Source organism: Lonchura striata, chromosome 14, assembly GCF_050655825.1.
Source record: "Lonchura striata isolate lonStrDom1 chromosome 14, ASM5065582v1, whole genome shotgun sequence".
NCBI classification, from domain to species: domain Eukaryota; kingdom Metazoa; phylum Chordata; class Aves; order Passeriformes; family Estrildidae; genus Lonchura; species Lonchura striata.
Window position 1 is genome coordinate 3,208,764 of NC_140716.1, and position 19,149 is coordinate 3,227,912.

At 53.6% G+C, this 19,149-nt stretch overlaps 1 protein-coding gene across 3 annotated transcripts in view; it reads left to right on the top strand.

The window, feature by feature from the left end:
• Positions 1-18,336, top strand: part of MAP2K3 (mitogen-activated protein kinase kinase 3) — a 30,231-nt gene extending 11,895 nt beyond the window's left edge. For 2 of the 3 annotated variants that reach the window (XM_021549738.3, XM_085592134.1), the window contains exons 2-13: positions 4,978-5,010; positions 5,386-5,455; positions 7,238-7,286; positions 9,707-9,820; positions 10,466-10,585; positions 10,742-10,858; positions 11,000-11,051; positions 11,837-11,964; positions 12,530-12,607; positions 14,335-14,474; positions 15,185-15,230; positions 15,642-18,336. In XM_021549738.3, the coding sequence (XP_021405413.1) occupies positions 4,978-5,010; positions 5,386-5,455; positions 7,238-7,286; positions 9,707-9,820; positions 10,466-10,585; positions 10,742-10,858; positions 11,000-11,051; positions 11,837-11,964; positions 12,530-12,607; positions 14,335-14,474; positions 15,185-15,230; positions 15,642-15,725 (1,031 nt within the window). In that variant the 3' untranslated portion in view covers positions 15,726-18,336. Of the gene's footprint in view, positions 1-101; positions 447-4,977; positions 5,011-5,385; positions 5,456-7,237; positions 7,287-9,706; positions 9,821-10,465; positions 10,586-10,741; positions 10,859-10,999; positions 11,052-11,836; positions 11,965-12,529; positions 12,608-14,334; positions 14,475-15,184; positions 15,231-15,641 lie in introns of those variants that run through there. The other variant, XM_021549731.4, reaches the window with a different exon arrangement.
• The last annotated feature ends 813 nt before the right edge of the window (positions 18,337-19,149 follow it).

The window sequence follows — 19,149 nt, forward strand, 5'->3', positions numbered from 1 at the left end:
AGCGCTTCAGCAGCTCCGGGAGCTGGAGTTTGGCTCGCCACCAGTTTCCTGTTGACGTCACCTGCTATTTCTCTGCTGCAGTTTTTACAACTGTTGAGCTTTCAAGGGTAATCGGAGCCGAGTCCGGCCAACCTCGGCAGCTGCCGATGAGGGAACGCTGCTCTACCTTCCCCAATTCCCCCCGCTTGCCTTCGCTGCTGCTTCTCCCAGCCTTGGGGAGCCCTGGGATCTGGGGACACCCGGCCAGGAGGGCTCTGTGAAGCCAGCGGGTGCTTGGGGCCATGCATTCCCACTGAAAAGAATCATCGGTGCTTGCAAGAAGTGCCGTGCGCTGGATCCTGCGGGAATTTTTTCCCCTCCCTCCTCCAGTCCGCCCCCATCCCTCTCTTGTGCCAGGCGTGCCGGCGCTGCTCTTCATTTCTGGGAAACCATGGACAAGAAGCAAGGTAGATGTTGCAATTTCCAAAACACATGGTAGGGGAGAGCAAAGGGCTGGTTTTGGTGCTAAAAGGGGCTCTGTAACTTTTTGGGGTCAATCCACGCGGTTTTGTTTCTCCTGGCTTGGGCAGGGGGTCGGTCTTTGCAGCTGGGGATCTATTTTTAAAGCACTGGAAAAGTTGCATGTTTTGTGGGGTTAAAACTCTGGCATCTTAATTGTGAAAAAAAAAAAAAAATTAAATCCAGCATGTCTGAAGGAAAATATGCAGAGGGTGAAGCTGGCTTCTGGCTCTGGTTTGAGTCGCATTCCTGGGACGCAGGGTTTTCCAGCAGCTCTCCGTGCCTGTCCCGTGCCTGTTGCACGGGCAAGGTGGCTGCCCACAGCCCCAGCAGTCAGGAACTCTGATTCAGCACAGGCTGAGAGGCTGTTTTGGGGCTGCAAGGGGCTTTTTGTGCAGCGTGTTTTTTTCCTGCTGCTGGCTGGCAGTTTTGCAGAAGTGCGGAGCGCGCTGACCCGCGGGAGCCCCTCTGCAGCGGGACCTCGGCCGGCTGATGAGTGATGGTTCTCGGCAGGTTGAGAGCCCTTTTTCCACTTCCATGGATAGCTTTTTCCACTCCCAACAGTGGAAAACAGCACAAATTGTGCCTCTGAGGAGCTGGCTCTCATGACCAAGCACCCAAATTCCCCTCTCTGCTCTGCACCCTGCCTTCAATTTATTTCCCTTCTTTTATTTGTCTTTTTTTTTTCCCTTCATGCTTTTTTGTTCCAGCTCTTTATTTGCAGCAGGGCTGGGATCCACCCTCCAGCTTTCTGCCTTATCCATGGCATCTGACTCTCCTCCTCAGATCGAGGAGAACCAGGATGCATCCAAAACATTTCCCCCAGCACTAACAAAGCAGCACAGCTCTCAGAGCAGCCTCCCGTGCTCAGGACTTCACCTGGGGCTACAAACAGAGCCCCGGGGAGGCAGTGGTGAGGTTTAATTTCAAAGGTCGACTCAGGCAAATAGTTTTATTTGCAGTTCTTTAGATTGTCCTCTTCATTTCTCTCCGCCCACACCAGCGGATTGGGGAGGAAAAACCTCTCATAGAGAGGTGCAGCTTAATAGGGCTGAAGTTGGTGGTGGCAAAAATGAGGATTCCGGTGTTGAATTAGGCAGTTCCAGGAAATGTCTGGCGGTTCTTAACTGGTGGTGGTTATAGCATGAGAAAAAATCTCGTTGGGCTTTTTTGGTTTTTTTTTTTTTCTCTTTAGGAGGAAATGGTTCCTTTCTTAGCATAAAGGATGCAGTTACGTGCCTGCAGCATCACGTGGGTTGCAATTTCATCCGCACCAGGAACTTCTGTCAGCTAATTTTCCCCTGCCTGGGTGCAGGGCACTGTGCTGTGTGTGTCTGTGGCTGGCAGCCCTTCCCTGTGCCCGGAATGGTGCCCTGCCATCCCGTGGGCTCAGGGCTGGCAGCAGAGCCCTGGAGCTCGCAGGGATAACCAGGGCATGTCCCCAGCTCGCCTTGTCCTGCTGCTGCCTTTTGGCCTTTGCAGTGGGATCTCTTGAGGGGAACTTGTGCTTGCAGACAGCCCTCTTGCAAGAGCCCAGTGCTCTGGGAAACTGGAGTGTTTCCAGGATTTTCAGGTGACATAAGCAGTTGTGCACATTCTAGCAATTCCTCCTGCACCGACCCTCGCGGGCTCCCAAATGTGGGGGGATTGTGCTGAGTCTCAAGCGTAGGAGAGAGTGCCAGGGACTCTCCAGTGGGAAGGAGCTGACAGCAGCTGCCTGCGGGGGCTGAAGGGCTTGAATTGCAGGGTCATGTCATGCCCATCCCACTGCTTTTCCACTTCTCTCTTCTTTTCCCTTTTTTTTTTATTCCCTCCCCTGGTTTTTCCTGCATTCTCATTCACCCTGAATGGGGCATTGGCTCTCCTTGGGGAGAGGCTCTGGTGCCACAGGCAGTGGGAGAAGCTTGCAGCAAGGAGCTGTTCAGGCCAGCTTTTGGGAAGTGCTAAAATTTTAGGAGAGCTGTAACAAATGAATCCAGCCTCTGCTTCAGCTCCTGGCTGCAGGGCAGCATCCTGGGTGATTTTATTCCTGCAGGAATGGGCTGAGCTGGGTTTTCTGCCTTTCACAGGTGGCCCAGGCAAAGTCTGGGAGTGGTGGTATAATATCTCTGGTTTAATCAATGCTTTTTCATATCGGAGCTAGGAAATGCTTTTTGGGACTCAGCAGGACAGGCTGGGAAAGGGATGGTTGCTGATTCCAACTCTGGGAAATTAAGGGTGGTGGGTTGGGAGTACAGGGAAGTGTGCAGGGTGCCTGTGACAGCAGAGTTCATGGCCAGTGCACATCAAAAGACTCTCCTGTACTGAGCAGGGGGTTTGAACAGGGAATCTCTGTGTCCCTTGCTGCCCTGATATCCCATGCTGCAAATCCTGCCTGCAAGCTTGGGCTCTGCTGGACAAGGCACGCTGTGATTCCCAACCCCAAACTGAGTGCTCCCAGCTCCCTGCAGCCAGAAGGGCTGAGGCCATGCTGCAGAGACCTGGCTTGGGTGCCTGTGGACCCTGCTGCTGCCCCGGGAGTCACGGCCACGGTGCCAGGGGAGCTGCTGCTGGCACAGAAGGCGCTTTGTGCTGGCTCTGCAGGGTTACTATGGCAATTGGGGAGAGGGAGAGCAAACAGATGGAGCAGAATCCCAGCCAGCACGGGGGGAGAGCAGGCCTTTGTGTAGAGGTCTGGCTGGTAGCTGCTGGAGCGGGGAGGGCTGTGTGTGGAGCACAGACCAGTTAGAGTTTTGGAGCAGCTCCTGTGGGTGAAATGCTCAGCATAGAGCTAAATCCATCCCCTGGCATAGGATGGGTGCCACAGCAAGCTCCAGCTGAGTGCAGAAGAGTGCAGAAGGACTCAGGGGACCGCAGTTTCTAGATTCTATTCTTGGCCTCCCACACTGAGAGGCTGAGAGTGGGAAGGAGAGGCACTGGTGAACCCACGACATCATCTTTCCTCTGGCTCTGTTCTGTATTTGCTCCTGTCGTTGCTCCACTGGGTATTTTACCAAGTGCCATCAGTAGGTGTCTGGAGCTGTTCACAGTGCCCCTTCCAGCCCTGTAGGGTGGGCAGTGGGGAAGGGAAACTCTGCAGGCTCACAAATTAGAACTTGTGACTGCTCTGACGTGGTCAGGTGGTTTCCATCCAAGCGGGATCGGTTTGGGGTGGAGTGGCTCCTTGGCTGGTTTCACTGAGCTGGAAGTTCACATCATGGAAACTCTGCTGGTCTTGGAGCTTATGGCTCAGCTCTGGTGCAGGAAAAGTGGCAGATAAGGTGGGGGTGTGGACTGATCTGTGCTGATTCCCCTGAGCAGGGAGGGATGCTGCTGGTCCTGCAGGTGGGACCTGTGCAGTATGTTGCAGACCAACTTGAACCCACAACCTCAGCGAGGTTTGCATTTGAGGAAGGACAAGGCAGGAGAAGTGAGTCCCAGGCACCTGTTTTGTCCTGGAGCTGGCAGGGCACAGGGCTGGGGGCTGTCAGTGCTGGAGACATTTTGGGCACGTGTCTCCCTTCTGCCCTGCTGCAGCTGCAGGAGCTGTTGCATGGTTCTGTCTCCTGAAATTCCAGCTCCTCGCTCTCCCCTCCCTTCCCTGGCAGCCTTTGGAGTGCTGGACTTTGTCCACACGCCTGCTCCCAGCAGCAAGGCAGGTAGGAGCAGCTTTTGAAAGGCTGTCCAAGGCCACACTGAGCTGTCTGCTCCCAGCCCCATGCCTGGAGCACACCTTGATATTCCTGCTTTCTAATGGATCTTCCAGCTCTGTGCAGCCCCAGCAGCTTTAGCTGAGAAGTTCAGCTGCCCCCTTGTCTCTCCTGGGAGGATCAGGACCTCGATGCTCTCAGCTGCTGCACTTTCAGCCCCTTGGGGTCAGTTTATTTTCCCAGGGAGCCAGGATGGAATTTTCACCTGCAGGATTCTGGCCTGTGGGTGTTGTTACCTCAGGGATGTTTGGAGTTGGGAGGAGGGGGACAAGAGCATCCTCATGCCAGTCACTCCTGGTGCCTTAGCTTGTGCAAGCCCAGATTTGTGAGGGGTTCACTTCTGGCTGACAGCTTGTGTCTGTTTTTTACCTGTTTTCCATTTGTTGTGGATGGGGTGTTCCCTCTCCTGCTGGGAGTAACCCCTTGCTTTTGTTGGATTTTGGAGTGCTTTTGTTAGATTTTTGCTGGATGTCTCATGGTCATTGGCCTCCATGCCAGGTCCAACTCTGGTTCTTCCCAGGAAAGCCAGGCTTGATCCCCTGGGGCCCTGGGGATCAAGGAGCTTCTGGACAGGGAACATTTTTTGGGAGCCCTGCACATCACTAATGGCGTGGGGACCTCTTGTGGCTGGAGAGACGGGGATGGGGCCAGGCTTGGCTGTGCTCCTAAAGCCCAGCTGCCTCCCTCTCTTGGAGCTCTGCTGGGTCCACGAGCCATGAGGGGTACAGGGCTGCTCTCTGGTTTGGCTGGAGCATGAAGGCTGAGCTGGTGTCTTGTTTTTCTCTTTCAGATTCCAAAGGATCCTTGGAGCCACACAAACCAGGTAAGTGCCCAGCAGAAATTGCAGCTTCCACCCCAGAAAGGGTTTAAATCCCAAAGAGAAGGGACTATTGATGACCATGAAGAGTAAAGAGCACTTCTGGGGTACAGTGCTTGGCTGCAAGACCTGGAAGATGGTCTGTTAGTGCACCCTTGGCTGTTTCTACAGAGCAGTGTTCATCAGTGTCATTGAGACCCACTTGTGCTCTGGCTCTTGCCTGAAATTTTGGGCAAGTGGTCACTGTGACCTTCTTGGCATTCTGCTGACCATGGTGAGGGGTCCAGGCCGTGCATTCCTTGCCTAGTGGCTGCTGGGAAGAGGGTGCTTGAAGGAAAAAAGCAAAAATCCATTTGCTCACGTGTGCATCTTCTCTTCCAGTGAAAGGCAAGAAGAAACGGGATCTGAGGATAACATGTGTCCCCATCAAACCACCCGTGGCCAACACAACGTAAGGATCTCTGCTGCTTAGAGGCTCTCCAGAGCTGGATTTGGCACTTCCTCAAGGGGAATGACCTCTGGAAACCTCCCATAATCAGCACAGTTTTATTGTCTCTTAAGCTGGGGCTCGTGGGTGATGAGAAGGAATTGCACATGTGTGCAGACACATGCACAGCGTGTGTCGCTCTGGGAGGTGCCTGTTTGATAGGAAATGTCCTAAAGGCAAAGACTCAGAATCCTCTGGGGAGCTCTCCTCAGTTCTTTCTGCCATGGCTGTGCCAATGCCAAAGGGCAAAGATGTGGTAGAGAGAGTGAATTTTCCTGAGGGAAGAAGAGGGAAGAATTTGAGTGCAGGGGAGGAGAAGAGGTGGTGATAGCTGGACCTCGGCAGAAACCAGAGGCACAAAGGTTGGGGGAGTGTTTTACAGGACCAGGGTATCAGGTTTAGTTTGAGTTGTTTGCAGCTCCTTACCCTGCTAAAAGGAGGACACAGACATCTTGCACTGTTGTGCTGTTTGGTGCTGGGGCCAGTGCCCAGCAGTATCTCAGGGCGCTGGAATTTCTCCCTGCCCTGTTTGCTTCGAGCTGCTGATGCTTGTTATGCCATGGGGGAGAGCCCAGGGTAGCAGTGCTCGGTTTGACAAAGAGCAGATGGCTGAAATTCCACTTCCATGGTGCTCTTCCAAAACACTTTGGGCTGCATCGCCACTGCTGAGCCTTGTTTACTCCAGAAACCTGTTCTAGAAAACTCCAGGAGAGCAGTGGAGTCCCCAAAAGGGAAATATCACTGCTGAAAACCCCAGGTAGAAAGGGGGAGGCAGGGGAGCTCACCCACTGGTGCTGTGCAGCCTCACACAGCCCTGCCCTGCCTGTGACAGCCACCTCCTTCCCCCACGGGCACATCTGTCTCTGCTCCTGCTGGGGTTTGAATTTCCCCTGGAGAAGGCCTCATGCTGGAGTCTGCAGGGCTTTGCATGCCCAGAGGTTGGCACAAGCTGTCCACTGCTCCTTTTCTCCCTGCTTTTCGAGCTGCAGTGCAAATATTTGCGCAGTGCAGGGCTTTTGCTCAGAGCCCAAAGTACTTCCTTGAAGCTGGAGGCTGCTCTGATGGGAACTGAGACGAAACCAGTTGGGCAATCTCTCCTTTTTAGAAGCTCCCAGGGGATGGGGAGAGCCCAGAAGTGAGGCACAAGGGGCAGAACACGCAGGGCGGCTCTAAAAGTACCGTGCTGCCCAGAATGGGAAGTGGGCAGCAATAAGGAAAAAAGCCATAAAGGACAACTTTCACCTGCCTGGTGTTGTGCAAAGGGTGACACCCGAGTGCTGCCTGCTCTGCCTGCCTGGATCAGGCAGCAGAGTGTACACAAATGACTCACAGGGAGGAATTACCTGTTGTTCCCTCGCGTGCGTTTCAGGCTACGTGGCTGTGCTGGTACAACACCTACCTGTCAAAACATGACAGCTGAGCTGCTCTGCCACAGAAATGTCTCATCTCAGCTCCTCAGGCTCCTCTCCCGAGCAGGAATGGTTTCACAGCCTGGTGGTTTGGTGCATGTCTCACCTGGCTGACTCCCCAGGATTCTCACTGTGCCTTGTGGGTGTGGGGTGAGGCATTACTGGCACGATTTAAAGCATTTGTGGGTGTTTGGAGGGGGCTGGTTGGAACCTACAACGAGGCACGGGGTGGGGGGAAAGCAGCAGCTGAAAGTGCTCAAAGGAATGTGAAACCTGGCTCTGGCCAAGAGGGTGAATGAAGCTGGGCTTTCTCCTGACTCTGTCTCATTTCTTGCAGGCCCCCAAGGAACTTGGACTCCAGGACGTTCATTACCATTGGAGATAAAGTACGTGCCATTGGGGTTTCTTTTTTGCTTGCTTCCAGTTTGGTTTTCCCTGGCATGGAGAGCTCTATGGATTGTGCCTTGCAATCTGTCAGATCGGGAGTGCAGCCTCATGGGATACAACTTCTTAATCTAAGCCATTCTTGGATGATCCAACCCATCTGTCCTAAATGAGGGTGGCCTTACCAAGCTCTCAGACTGCTCCTAACAAAGTCCCTTTATCCTGCCTACCCACAGCTCTGTGTTGCTGCTTGAGGCCCAGGAGAAGCTGGGCACAAAGTTTCTCTCTGGTTCTCAAAAGTCTTTCCTAGTGACCTGATGAAAAACACTGCTAGAAATAGCCACCGTCTCTCTTTTATTTCATTCTCTTCTTATGGGCTCTCTTGGGGCTGCAGGAGCTGTTTGCAAACGAGCTAAAAATACCCTGCATTGGATCAGCCCTATATCTAGACCCATCCAGGCTGGGAGGTGGCTTGGCTGATGGGATCTGGGTCCCTTGGCCTCAGTGCAAGGATTAGGGTTGAGGAGAGGAAGCTTTGGCTGGGTCCAGGGAACAGTCCTGCTGCCTGTGCTGTTTTCTGGGCCTGGTGTCGTGTGTAGCAAGAGCTGTGGGAGAGGTGCTCTGTGACAGCCTGGGCACTGTACGTGCAGGGGGACAGCGCTGCAGCCCAGGGAAAACTCTCTAGAGTCACTTCCTTGCCTGCTCCAGTGTTTGCAGGAAGGGTCTGGCCTGGGTATTTTGGAGTGACATGGTGGAGAAGAGGACTTGGGCAGAAGTCCAGCTTCAGGAGTGGAGGTGGGTGGTGACCTCGGGTCCCTGGGATGTGCACAGGCCATGCCATGCATCCCATTGTCCAGGGAGAGCTCTGTGGGTGCATCCATCACCTCTTGTTGCTGGGCAGGGCAGCGCTGGTTCCTGGAGCGTGCTGGGAACTTCTGGGGAAGCCTCGGGGCAAATGCCAGGAAAGGAAAAACACAATAACCTGGAACAACTGCGGAACACGTGTCCAAAAAGCACCTCCAGATCCTTCCTGGAGGCCCCTGCGAGCCTGCACTGCTCCTCTGCCAGCTGCTCGTGCTGGGAGGTCGGACGTGTCCCCCTCAGCCCTGCTCTCCTCATTGCAGGACCCAGGGCTGGCACCTCCCTGTGCTGGGCAGAGCTCAGCTCAGTGCTGAGCTCGGGCACAGCCCTCCCTGCCCGCCACATCTGGCTGCAATCTACAGCCACATCTGGCTGCAACCTGCGGAGCCAGGGCTGGCAGGAAGGTCGGGCAGACCTGGTGGCTGCTGCTGAGGGGACAGTGCTGGCCAGGGGCCTGGCAGCCACATGTCCCAGCCTGGCTGCTCCAGGCCAGAGGCTGTTTCCTCTCTCCCTGCTCAGGGCGTAGCTCGCAGGCTCCGTATCCGGAGCGGTGCCGTGCTTGGTTCCCACCCTCGCTGCCTTTGTGGCCACTGGGGCACTTTGGCATCCTGGTATTATTTTCGTTCCCTGAGACCGGAGGAAAACTGGAGGCTGGATAAAGGCTGGCTAAAAGGAGGCCTGTGACTTATTAGGAGAGATGAATGCAGCATCCAAAAATAGCCCGTGTGTCACTCGGTTCGTGCCCTGCCCAGCAGAGCCAGCAATTACAGGGGAACGTGGCTTTAGGGAAACTTGTTTGTGGCTTGTGCAGGAGCTTGCTGGCTCCCTGCAGCGTCAGCCACTCGCTGGGGTGAGCACTGGCTGTGTTTTTTTTTTTCCAGCTTGAAGCAGCACTTAGGTAGTTGTTTTCTTGGTGTTAACTCAGGTTTTACCTTGCTGACAGCTTTTTGGTGGTAGGAGAAGGTACTGAAAGTGGGTAAAACCTGTTTGAACTCACTGATAATTAGAAATGGAGTTGCTGTGTGCACCCCACCTAAGAGAGGCTTTGCACAGGTGTTGTTAAACTCACAAAGGTGTATTTGTGACTGATGAGTTTTGGGATGTGGGGAGAGGTGAGGGATCCCTGGCTGCACACAGGGGTTTGGAGCTGTGGTGTAGGCTCCTGACTGCTGCCCATGTTGGCACAGGAGCTGTTAAAATCCTGCAAATAGTTCAGCAACTGCAGAAATACCCTTGTGTGGGTAATCCCCTGCCGGCAGAGAGGCACCAACCTTTGGTGCCCTTTCTAGTGGCAATGTTCCCTGGGCTTAAAGGATGAAAGTCCTGATCTCCAGCTGCAGAGTGGGAATTCAATGAACCCTGGTGAGTGTAGGGTGAGAGGGTTTGGGCTGTGATTCAACAGAGCCAAAAATACTCCCATCCTCTCTAAGTGTGGTGCCTCTGGAGTCCTGTAGGTACCATTGTTTGAAATGCTCTGCACGAGCGAGCTGACAGCGTTGTCTGATGTCCTTGTTGATAAACGTGCTTGTCCCTGATGCCATTTTGTCCTCTCTCCCTAAAGAACTTCGAGGTGGAAGCTGATGACCTGGTGACCATTTCGGAGCTGGGCCGCGGGGCCTACGGCGTGGTGGAGAAGGTGCGGCACGCGCAGAGCGGCACCATCATGGCCGTGAAGGTGGGTGAGGACACCTGGCTGGGCTGGGGATCAGCAGGGGCAGCCCCAGGGGAGCAGAGGAGCTGCTGAGCTCCGCTGGTTGTGGCACAATGAGGACGGGCTTTTCTGGGTTTGGCAGCCTCTGGTGTTCCTGGTGCGCTTTGGCCAGCGGAGGGTCTCTGCTGGTGGTGGCTGGGCACGGTGGGGTTGATAACAGGCTTGGAAATCTGGGATTGGTGCCTGCAGTGCAAGGCTGGGATGTCAGAGTGCCTGTCCAGGCTGCTGGCCTGGCCCTTCACCTGCTGCACAGAGTGCCAAGAGTTTGGCCATTCATCAAGTCTCTGTCTGGCAGAGGCAATTTGGGTGTCTCCTCCTGGGTGCTGCTGGCTGCAAAATAAGGATAAAACACTCTGGTCCCAGGACTGCAGGTCCTGAGTCAGGCTGGGGGATTCAAGGAGCTCAGTCAAAAGTTATGCTTATGCTTTTTTGCTTTTCTTGCTTCTAGCCATGCAGATTGACCAGTTAGCCAACCTAAAACAAATGTTTGAATATCTACTAATTTCTTCTACTGTTTGAATGTCTGATTTTCTACTATGTGAATATCTGATTTTCTGCTGTTTGTTACCCCACCTACACCAAACCCTTCTTGTTTCATATTTGCCCCAGAGGATCCGAGCCACTGTGAACACGCAGGAGCAGAAGAGGTTGTTGATGGACCTGGACATCTCCATGAGGACGGTCGACTGCTTCTACACAGTCACCTTCTACGGAGCCCTCTTCCGTGAGGTACTGACCTGCTGGGTGCCTGGGGGCACCTGGGCTGTGCACTGCACTGCAGGCACCAAACTCTCCCCAAAACACCTCTGTGTTCTTCAGCCCAGCTCTTTATCTCCCTTGGATTTCCAGGGAATTCCCTCTCAGCTGCTTTCTCTCCATCCGCAGGGTGACGTGTGGATCTGCATGGAACTCATGGACACTTCCCTAGATAAATTCTACAAGAAAGTACTGGAGAAGAAGAAGACCATCCCTGAAGACATTTTGGGGAAAATGGCTGTGTCTGTGAGTGGCTCTTGAGTCCTTAGATGGGTTTATGCATGCCCTGAGCCTGCTGGAGGCCTCTCCTGAGGCCTGGGTGTGTTTGCAGTGAGAAGCTGCTGCTGCCTGTGACTGATGGGTGCTTTTTCACTCTTTTATCCCCAGATTGTACGAGCTCTGGAGCACCTGCACAGTAAACTGTCTGTAATCCATAGAGGTAAATGCTGGATGGGGTTAGTGGAGTGTGGCTGGAGATCCAACCTTGAAATAGGCTAGGGGAGGACACCTTTCCAGGTGTGCTGTGTCCCTGTGGGATGCCTAAAGTGGAATCTGCTGGTGCTTGGGACTGTGGTGAACAGATCTAGATGCTTGCTCCTGAGATGCTTCCCTTTCTGCAGGGTGGTGTTCTCTTCCTCTTTTCCAGATGAAGGGTGGAGTGTAACAACAGAATTCCTCACTACCTGTATTTTATGAGCATCTCTGTCCCTCTTGGAGTACAGAAGTGCCTTGAAGGCAGCTCTTGGAGATAAAATCCCCAAATCCTTCTGGCCTGGGTAGTTTTAGCATAGTGGGGGCTGAAGGAGACCTTACAAAATCACAGATGGGAATTGTAACACCCAGGTCTTGCTCTCCATCCTGGTAAAGTCCCTTGTGTACTTGTGGACAGATCAGGATGTGCATGAGACAAACTCTTCTGAAGATTTGGTAGAGCTGTGCTGGGCACATAAATCTCTCCTAAGGAGTTGGGGATAAAGTCCTCAACACTTTATTTCAACCTTTTGACCTGCCTGGTTGGAGACAAGACTTGTTCTCCCTAAGGACATGGTTGTAGTTCACCTGTGAATGACTTTTATTGCAATAAGCCTGCTGGGGTTTTGTCTCCTTTCCCATGTGTTGGGGCCTGCCTGCTCCCTCCCAGGCCTGCAGGGAATTGCCTGTTTTGTCTCAGACTCTTCAATACCCCTGAACAAGCCAAATTTTCCCTCTTGCATTTCCTCTTAGATGTGAAACCTTCCAACGTGCTGATCAACAAGGAGGGGCACGTCAAGATGTGCGACTTTGGGATCAGTGGTTACTTGGTGGACTCTGTTGCCAAGACCATGGATGCTGGCTGCAAACCTTACATGGCTGTAAGTGCAACCCTGTGCAACCTCAGCCCTGACTGTAAGAGGCTGCTGCTTAGAAATCAGTCTGTTCCACCTCCACCCTGAGAGAAAAGCCACACAAGAGTGCTCTGGTCTCCCTGAGTCAGCAGAGCCTCCCTCGAAGCCCAGCTCTGTGTTAATCCCACAGTGACTCTCCCTCTGCCCCTTCCATTTGCAGAAGGATACAAAACTGGTTGTGGCACTGCTTCTTGTTGGATAGAAAGTGCTGAGGCTTTTCTTGGCAGGATCGTTCAGTTTCGTCCTCAAGTCAGTATGAATTTCCCTTTGCCATGTGTGGCATCCATGTGGGAAGTGTGTGCTCCTGAGGCAGGGATCATGCAAGTCTCGCTCTCCTACAAAGAGAGAGAGTTGATGTGAGTTGTGTGGAGCAAGATTTGTCTTTAATCAGAGCTAGATTTAACCTCAGACCTTGCCTCTCTGGGGACATGAGAAGGGAAATCCACCCAGCCTGGCTTTTGGAGCCAGAGATGTGCTCTGTGGGGTTTGCACTGGGAAAGGAGTGGTAACTCCTCCCATTTTGCTGTTGCAGCCAGAAAGAATAAACCCCGAGCTGAACCAGAAGGGCTACAACGTGAAGTCAGATGTCTGGAGCCTTGGGATCACAATGGTAAGGCCAAAGGCTGGGATCTGTGTCTGCAGCCCCGGGGTTGGGATGGGGATTGGGCAGGTGGGGCTGGGTGGGTGCCCATCAAGCAGGACTCAGTTTGAGCATGACAGCTCAGGGCAATGAGGTTAATTACCCAGGGAATTCAGGCTCCCAGCAGACAATATCAGGATGACAATGAGTATCCACACTGAGTATCCAAGAGTGGCTTTTAATTGCTCTGCAGTTCCCTTCCTGCTGGCTGAGGGGTGGTCAGTGGAGCTGGGGCTCACCTTTCCTGCTTCACCCCTCCATGTCACCAGAGCCTTGCAGGGGATTCCAGTCCTGCTGCAGTGAGAGCTGCTGTGTGTGGTTTGCAGCAAATCCTGCCTGCGGGGTAGCTCAGAGCAGCCAACAGGAAGGGGAAATGCTTTCAGTTCCAAAATTGCAGCTGCTTGGGATGGTTTAATCTGCCTCTTGCAAGAAACAGATCTTGCAGGAAGCAGCTGAGATCCTCTGGCGCCAGCGGACAAAGGAAATCCCAGCTGTTGGCTCCAAGGGATGCTGCCAGAGAAACAGCTCCTGCTTTCCAGGAGACTCTCTCTCTCTGAGGGTAGATTATTTGCAGGAATTTCTCCTGTGCCCTCTTAGCCGTGGCTTTTATTTTGGGAGCTGCATCCCTTTGTTTGTGCATGCTGTGTCTTGGTAAATATTCCCTCTTCCCCAGTGGCCTCATCCAAACCCAAGCCCTTCTCCCTGGTGTCCCCATGCCAGTGCAGAGCTGGTCTGGCTGACAGGAAATGTCATCAGCTCTGAGCTGCAGGAAGCTGTGGGATGGGAGACTCTGAGTGATGGAATATCCAAACCTTTCCAAAGCTGGAAGGGAGAGGACACCTTGCTGGAAGCTGGCCAGCCTGCAGCTGAATGGAGCCACAGAATGTTTGGTTCCTTCTGGTGTCTTCCTCCTGGGGTTTTTTAGGTTTCTTTTCTTTATGAAGGGGTTGGATTGATTTCAGACCATTGCAGGGCTGTTCCAGGCCTTCCTAGGCTGGTGGCTTCATTCAGTTTTGCAGCAGCAGGAACTGAGCTCCCCTGACCTGAGCCAGAGGCAGGGAGGGACACTGGGCTCTGTCCTTTCAGGTTTGTTCTTCCTCCCATCTCATCACACCCTACCAGGCAGGTCTCAAGGTTCTGTTGCCCATTTTGAGACAGGAACTGATCCTTGGCTTGAGGAGACTACCCAAGAACTGTGACAGACTTTTTTCCTGCTTGAATGAGGGATGGAGCAGAGGTGACTTGTAGGAATTGAGTAATTCAGGTGGTTTTGGCAAAACTACATTCTAGCACTTTATTTTTCTTGGGTTTGTGGATTTTTTGTGTGTTTAGCACATGCAGTGCCAGCCCAAGGCCCAGGGGCTGCCTTAGAGCCAGCAGAGTACTTTGGAAGCCAGTGCAGAAACTGTGTGCTGTTATTATTATCTTTTTAAATAATCCCATTTTACATATCTTTTGTGACTTCCTGTAAATGCATTAATATGCTGAACCAACCTCAAAAGGAAGTATTTTTGGCCTCTGGGTCTTTGTATTTAAAAAAAAAAAACAAAAAAAAAAAAAAGAGAGATAGTATGACCCAAATTGAAAATGGTTTGTGAGGAAAGTGGGTTTGAGGGTTTTCCTTTGAATCTGAGCTGGCTGAGCATCGTGGGGCTGTGCTTGGTGTGTGTCTCACGTCGCCCTGCCTCCACCCCCAGATTGAACTGGCCATTCTCCGCTTCCCGTACGAGTCCTGGGGGACGCCCTTCCAGCAGCTCAAGCAGGTGGTGGAGGAGCCCTCGCCCCAGCTGCCCCCTGAACGCTTCTCCAAGGAGTTTGTGGACTTCACAGCACAGTGGTGAGGCTCCAGCAGGGCCTGCTGGCTCTCCAGCCTGCCTGAGGAGGAGCCCTGATCCGTAGGGGTTGGAGTGGAGCGTGGGGCTGGATTTGCTGTCCTTTGGGAACCCATTTCTGCCCTCCTTGCTGTACCTGGTGCTCGGCATGGCAGGAAGCACTGCCCAAACTGGTTTTGCTCTCAGCCTGACTCACCCAGGCTGGCTGGAAGATGCAGAGGTTTCTCTTCCCCTTTTCCTGTCGCTGCTGCTGAAATGTTGGTGTTTTCTGGCAAAGTGGCAGTGAAACCAGAACCAACGCCTGGCAGCCTCTGGGTGAAAGCTGCTTTGTGGTTTTGTGGGAAGCTGCTCCCCCCAGGGTGTCCCCTTCTCCCTGGGTGCTGCCTGGAGCTGCCAGGCAAAGGCAAGCTCAGCCTGCAGGTGCTGGGAAACCATATCCTCCCCTTCCCAGTTGTTCTGCTCTGTGTGGGACAGACTGCAGAGCTGCTTGGCTTGTGCTTTTTGTGGCAAAACACTGAGTTGTCCTTCCCCGGTTACCTTACCTGGCTGCTTTGCTGGTAGTTCAAACATGCTCAGCCAAGGAGGGAGAGGGATGGGCACAGCCCACAGGGAGCATTTCATGTTGGGTGGGAAGGGGAGATCCCCTATGACAGACCAGGTACAGCAAAAGAAAAAGATCTTACAGCCTTTTTGTCCCATTTCTTTTTCCTTCCAGCTTGAGGAAGAACCCCGCTGAGCGAATGAACTATTTAGAACTTATGGTAAGCACAGAGCTGCTTCTGCTGGTCTTTATTCCCAGTTTTGAAACTCAGATCAGTGGTCCAGCAGGGAAATGGGACTTTTCAGGCATGGAGTGGGATGGGTGTAGTGTGTCAGAGGTGGAAGGGTGGGTTCATTTCATGGGTGTTAAGGTCAGGGTTTCCAGGTGTTTTCTCCCTCTGTCCTATCTGCTCTTGGAGAGTTTAGACCTGGAAGGATGGTAGTACAGCTGCCAAGGTGGGGTGTCCTGCTGGGGCTGAGCTGAGAAATGCCAAAGTTCATATTTTAGCTGAAGAATGGTGTCCATGGGAGTCTGGGGAGGTGGGTGGAGTCCAGCTCCAGCTGTGTGACATGTCCTGGGGTCTGTGCTTGGCCTTGGTGTCAGCTGACGTTTTCTTTGATCTCATTGGCAGGAACACCCGTTCTTCACCTTGCACGACACCAAAGAGACTGACATGGCCTCCTTTGTGACAGAGATCCTCGGGGAAGACTCCTAACTCCCAGCTCCCTGCAGTCCCTCCATCCTGGCTTCCCCGCAGGAGAGCAAGGACTCAGCACACGGTGCTTTGCACAAATCACAAATCCACCTCCCCGGCCTGGGGGCATCTCTGGCCCCAGCAAAATCTCTTTTCTCTTTGCCCTGAGAAAAAAATCCCCCAGGAGGAGCCTTTTGAAGCCAACACCTTCCCAGCCAAGCCAAGGACTATGAAGGCTCAGGAGGTCCCTGGAGAGGAGCAGTGCCTGAGCAGGCAGAGGGTGCCAGAGGCCACCTCCCCTCCCCAGTACCCAGAGCACAGCACAGGGGGTTGTGTTCCTTTGCTGTCGGGGGAAGACAGAGAGAATCAGTGCTGCTGTGCTTCTCCCACTCCTCTCCTGCCTGCCCAAAGCCACTTCCCTGGAGTCTGGTCTCACCTGCCTTCCCTCTGTGCCTGGCTCTGCCCCCAGGAGCCCACACAGCTTTAGGGGCTCGTGGGGCTCTCTGGGCTGCTGCTCACACCTGAGGCTGTTTGAACGCCTGGCTCCACACCAAGGACACCTTGAGGCAGCATCAGCTCGGGCATCCCTCTCCCTCAATCAATGCTGCTCTCTTGAGGAGAGGCAAAAAGGCATTTTCCCACGAGCCCACTGTGCTACAAGCTGCAGCCCACGCTGTCCCCACGCCTGCCCGTGGGACTTCACCCAGCAGCCATCCCTTCCCTCGTGGGCACAAGGTGATGGAGACACAGCAGCTGCCCCAGGCTGCCTCTCCTCCCCGTGGCCCTGGGCTGGGAGGACACATCCCTGGCTGCCTCTGCCTTGCCTGGCTCCCTGAGAAGTCTCTGCTCCATCTGCTTTCCAGCCTGGAGCTGCTGTCAGACCTCGCACTGTGACGCTGTTCCAGAGGCCGAACTCGCAGCCCTGGTGTCCCAAACTGTCCCCAACCCTGCGGGTGCCAGCGAGAGCCAAACCCCGGTGCCTGGCCCGGGGCTGCCGGCAGTTGTACATTTGATGTCTATATATAATGGACTTTGTAACGTGTTTCCTAGGTTTGATCTAACTCGCTATAAATTAAAGCCCTTCTGTGTGGGAGGAGGGAGGAGCAGTTCCTTCTCTGCTGACAAATCCACTGTGAAAACCTGATGTGTTTCCCCAAGCTCCCAGCCCGAGGAGCAGGAGGGGTTTCTGGCTTCTACTGTACATGATCACGGATAAACACACCGGCTGTGGATTTTGGTTTGGTTTTTTTTTTTCTTTTTTTTTTTTTTAATAATTGAGTTTTTCCGAAGGATTTTTTTTTTCTTTTCTAATATATATTTGTGTGTGTGTATGTGTGCTCTATATATATTATATATTTTTAAATCAATGATGAATGTGTGGATGTCTATGTGGCCAGCAGATCTGGTGTAATAACATTTTTCTGGCTAAATTTGGGCAGGTGGGGAAGGGGTCACTAGAAAACACTCTGGTCTAAGATTACATTCTTTTTCTTTCTTTTTTAAAGAAATGCATCTATTTTTTAACTGAATCTTTTAAAAATGTTATTCCTGAAATTCATGCCCTGGAGGTCTGGATTTCAGGGTGAATTTCTAGTGTTCAGGGTCCCCCACAATGAAGAATGATGTCCCCTTAAATTCATTATCCCCCCTCCTGCAGTCCAGGGTTTGATGCAGTGCTGGGGACCCCCTGCCTGGGAACTGGGCTGCTCCACACCATCCATCCCCACAAGCTGCTCCTGGGAAAGCTGCTTTGGAGCACATGGTTTTCAGCCCTTGATGCATCACACAGCCAGGCTTTCCCTGTGCCATCCCTCTGATCCCCCTCCTCGAGTCAGCAAACCCTGAGGAACCCAGCCCAGGTGCAGCTGCACAAACCCTGTTCAGCTTCAGTTCGACCCTGACCCCCCAGCCCACCTCTGGATGGAAAATAAGGGAGTGATTGATGTTCTCCATGTCTCCCTCCTCCTCATCCTGCTCTGCAAACCACCTGACACTCACCTGTACCTGCTTGGTTTGACAGCTTTGCTGCTGAGATGTACAATTGTATTTTTTTTCATAGTTGGTTACTTTGGATTATTTTTGTTTTGAGTTGAGCTTTTGGGTTTTCTCCCTTCTCTCTTTGTTTAAACCCTTTTCCCCTTTATCTCACCCTTTTTTGGTGCTTTGGGGAATGGTGTTCTTTTTTTTTAAAAAAAATATTTTTTGCATGCTTTTTATTTTTTTTTTCTGCATTTCTCCTGGAGAAAGTCCTGATTTCTATGGTTTTGGACAATGGAGCATCTGCCCTTTCAAACACAGGGGAGATGGCTCTGGGGTGGGCTTGGGCCCCTGTGGATGAGCTGAGGCTTTGCTGAGGGGGCAGACACACCACACCTCCCTGTGCCATCTCCTCTGCTTCATTCAACACGGGTCTTACCTGTCCAAATCCCGTGTCCCTTTTCACTTCCCTGCTTCCCTGTCCCACCTCGTTCCCTCTGCAGTGGCAGTTCCCTGGGGGGATAACCAGCTTGGCTTTAAGGTGGGCAAGGATTTTGACTTGCATGGGAAGCCCCTCTCCCCTTATATTTTTGGGAATGATCTGTACCCTTCAACCCCCATCCTTGTTTCCAATAAAATTCACCCTCAAACCTGCTGCTTGTCTCCTCTTGCTGTTTGAGCATCAGCTTGGAGGGGGACCCCGCTTTCTCCTCCTAGTGTGGGGTGATGCTGCTCCTGATTTGGGGATTGTACAAGCTGCGACCCTTGGGATGGGATCCCTGGAGCAGCTCCCCCGGACTGGGGGTGCAGGAGGCTGTGGAGGGCCGCTGGTTCCAGTCTGGGGCTTGCACAACACGGGAGCCCCAACTCAGCATCCCAGGAGTGGGACCCCGGGAGCGCTGCCAGGGCGTACCCGGGGTTCTGCTGCTCTTGCTGCCGGGCTGGGGGTGAGGTTGTGGGTTTCTGGGGCAGGGGGAGGCTCGCCAGGCTTGGGGATCCCCTCGAGTCCAGGGGCCCGGGGCAGCCGGCGCTGCCCGCGGCCGCGAGAGGGAGGCAGCGCCCGGCGCCGGGACCCGGCGGGAGCGAGCGGCATGAGCCGGGATCCGCGGGGTGAAAATCCACCGGGACACACCGGGATGAGCCGGGATCCGCGGGGGTGAAAATCCACCGGGATGAGCCGGGATCCGCGGGGCGAACTTCCACCGGGATGAGCCGGGACACACCGGGATCCGCGGGGCGAACATCCACCGGGACACACCGGGATGAGCCGGGATCCGCGGGGGTGAACATCCACCGGGACACACCGGGATCCGCGGGGGTGAAAATCCACCGGGATGAGCCGGGATCCGCCGGGATCCGCGGGGGTGAAAATCCACCGGGACACACCGGGATCCGCGGGGGTGAAAATCCACCGGGACACACCGGGATGAGCCGGGATCCGCGGGGCGAACTTCCACCGGGATGAGCC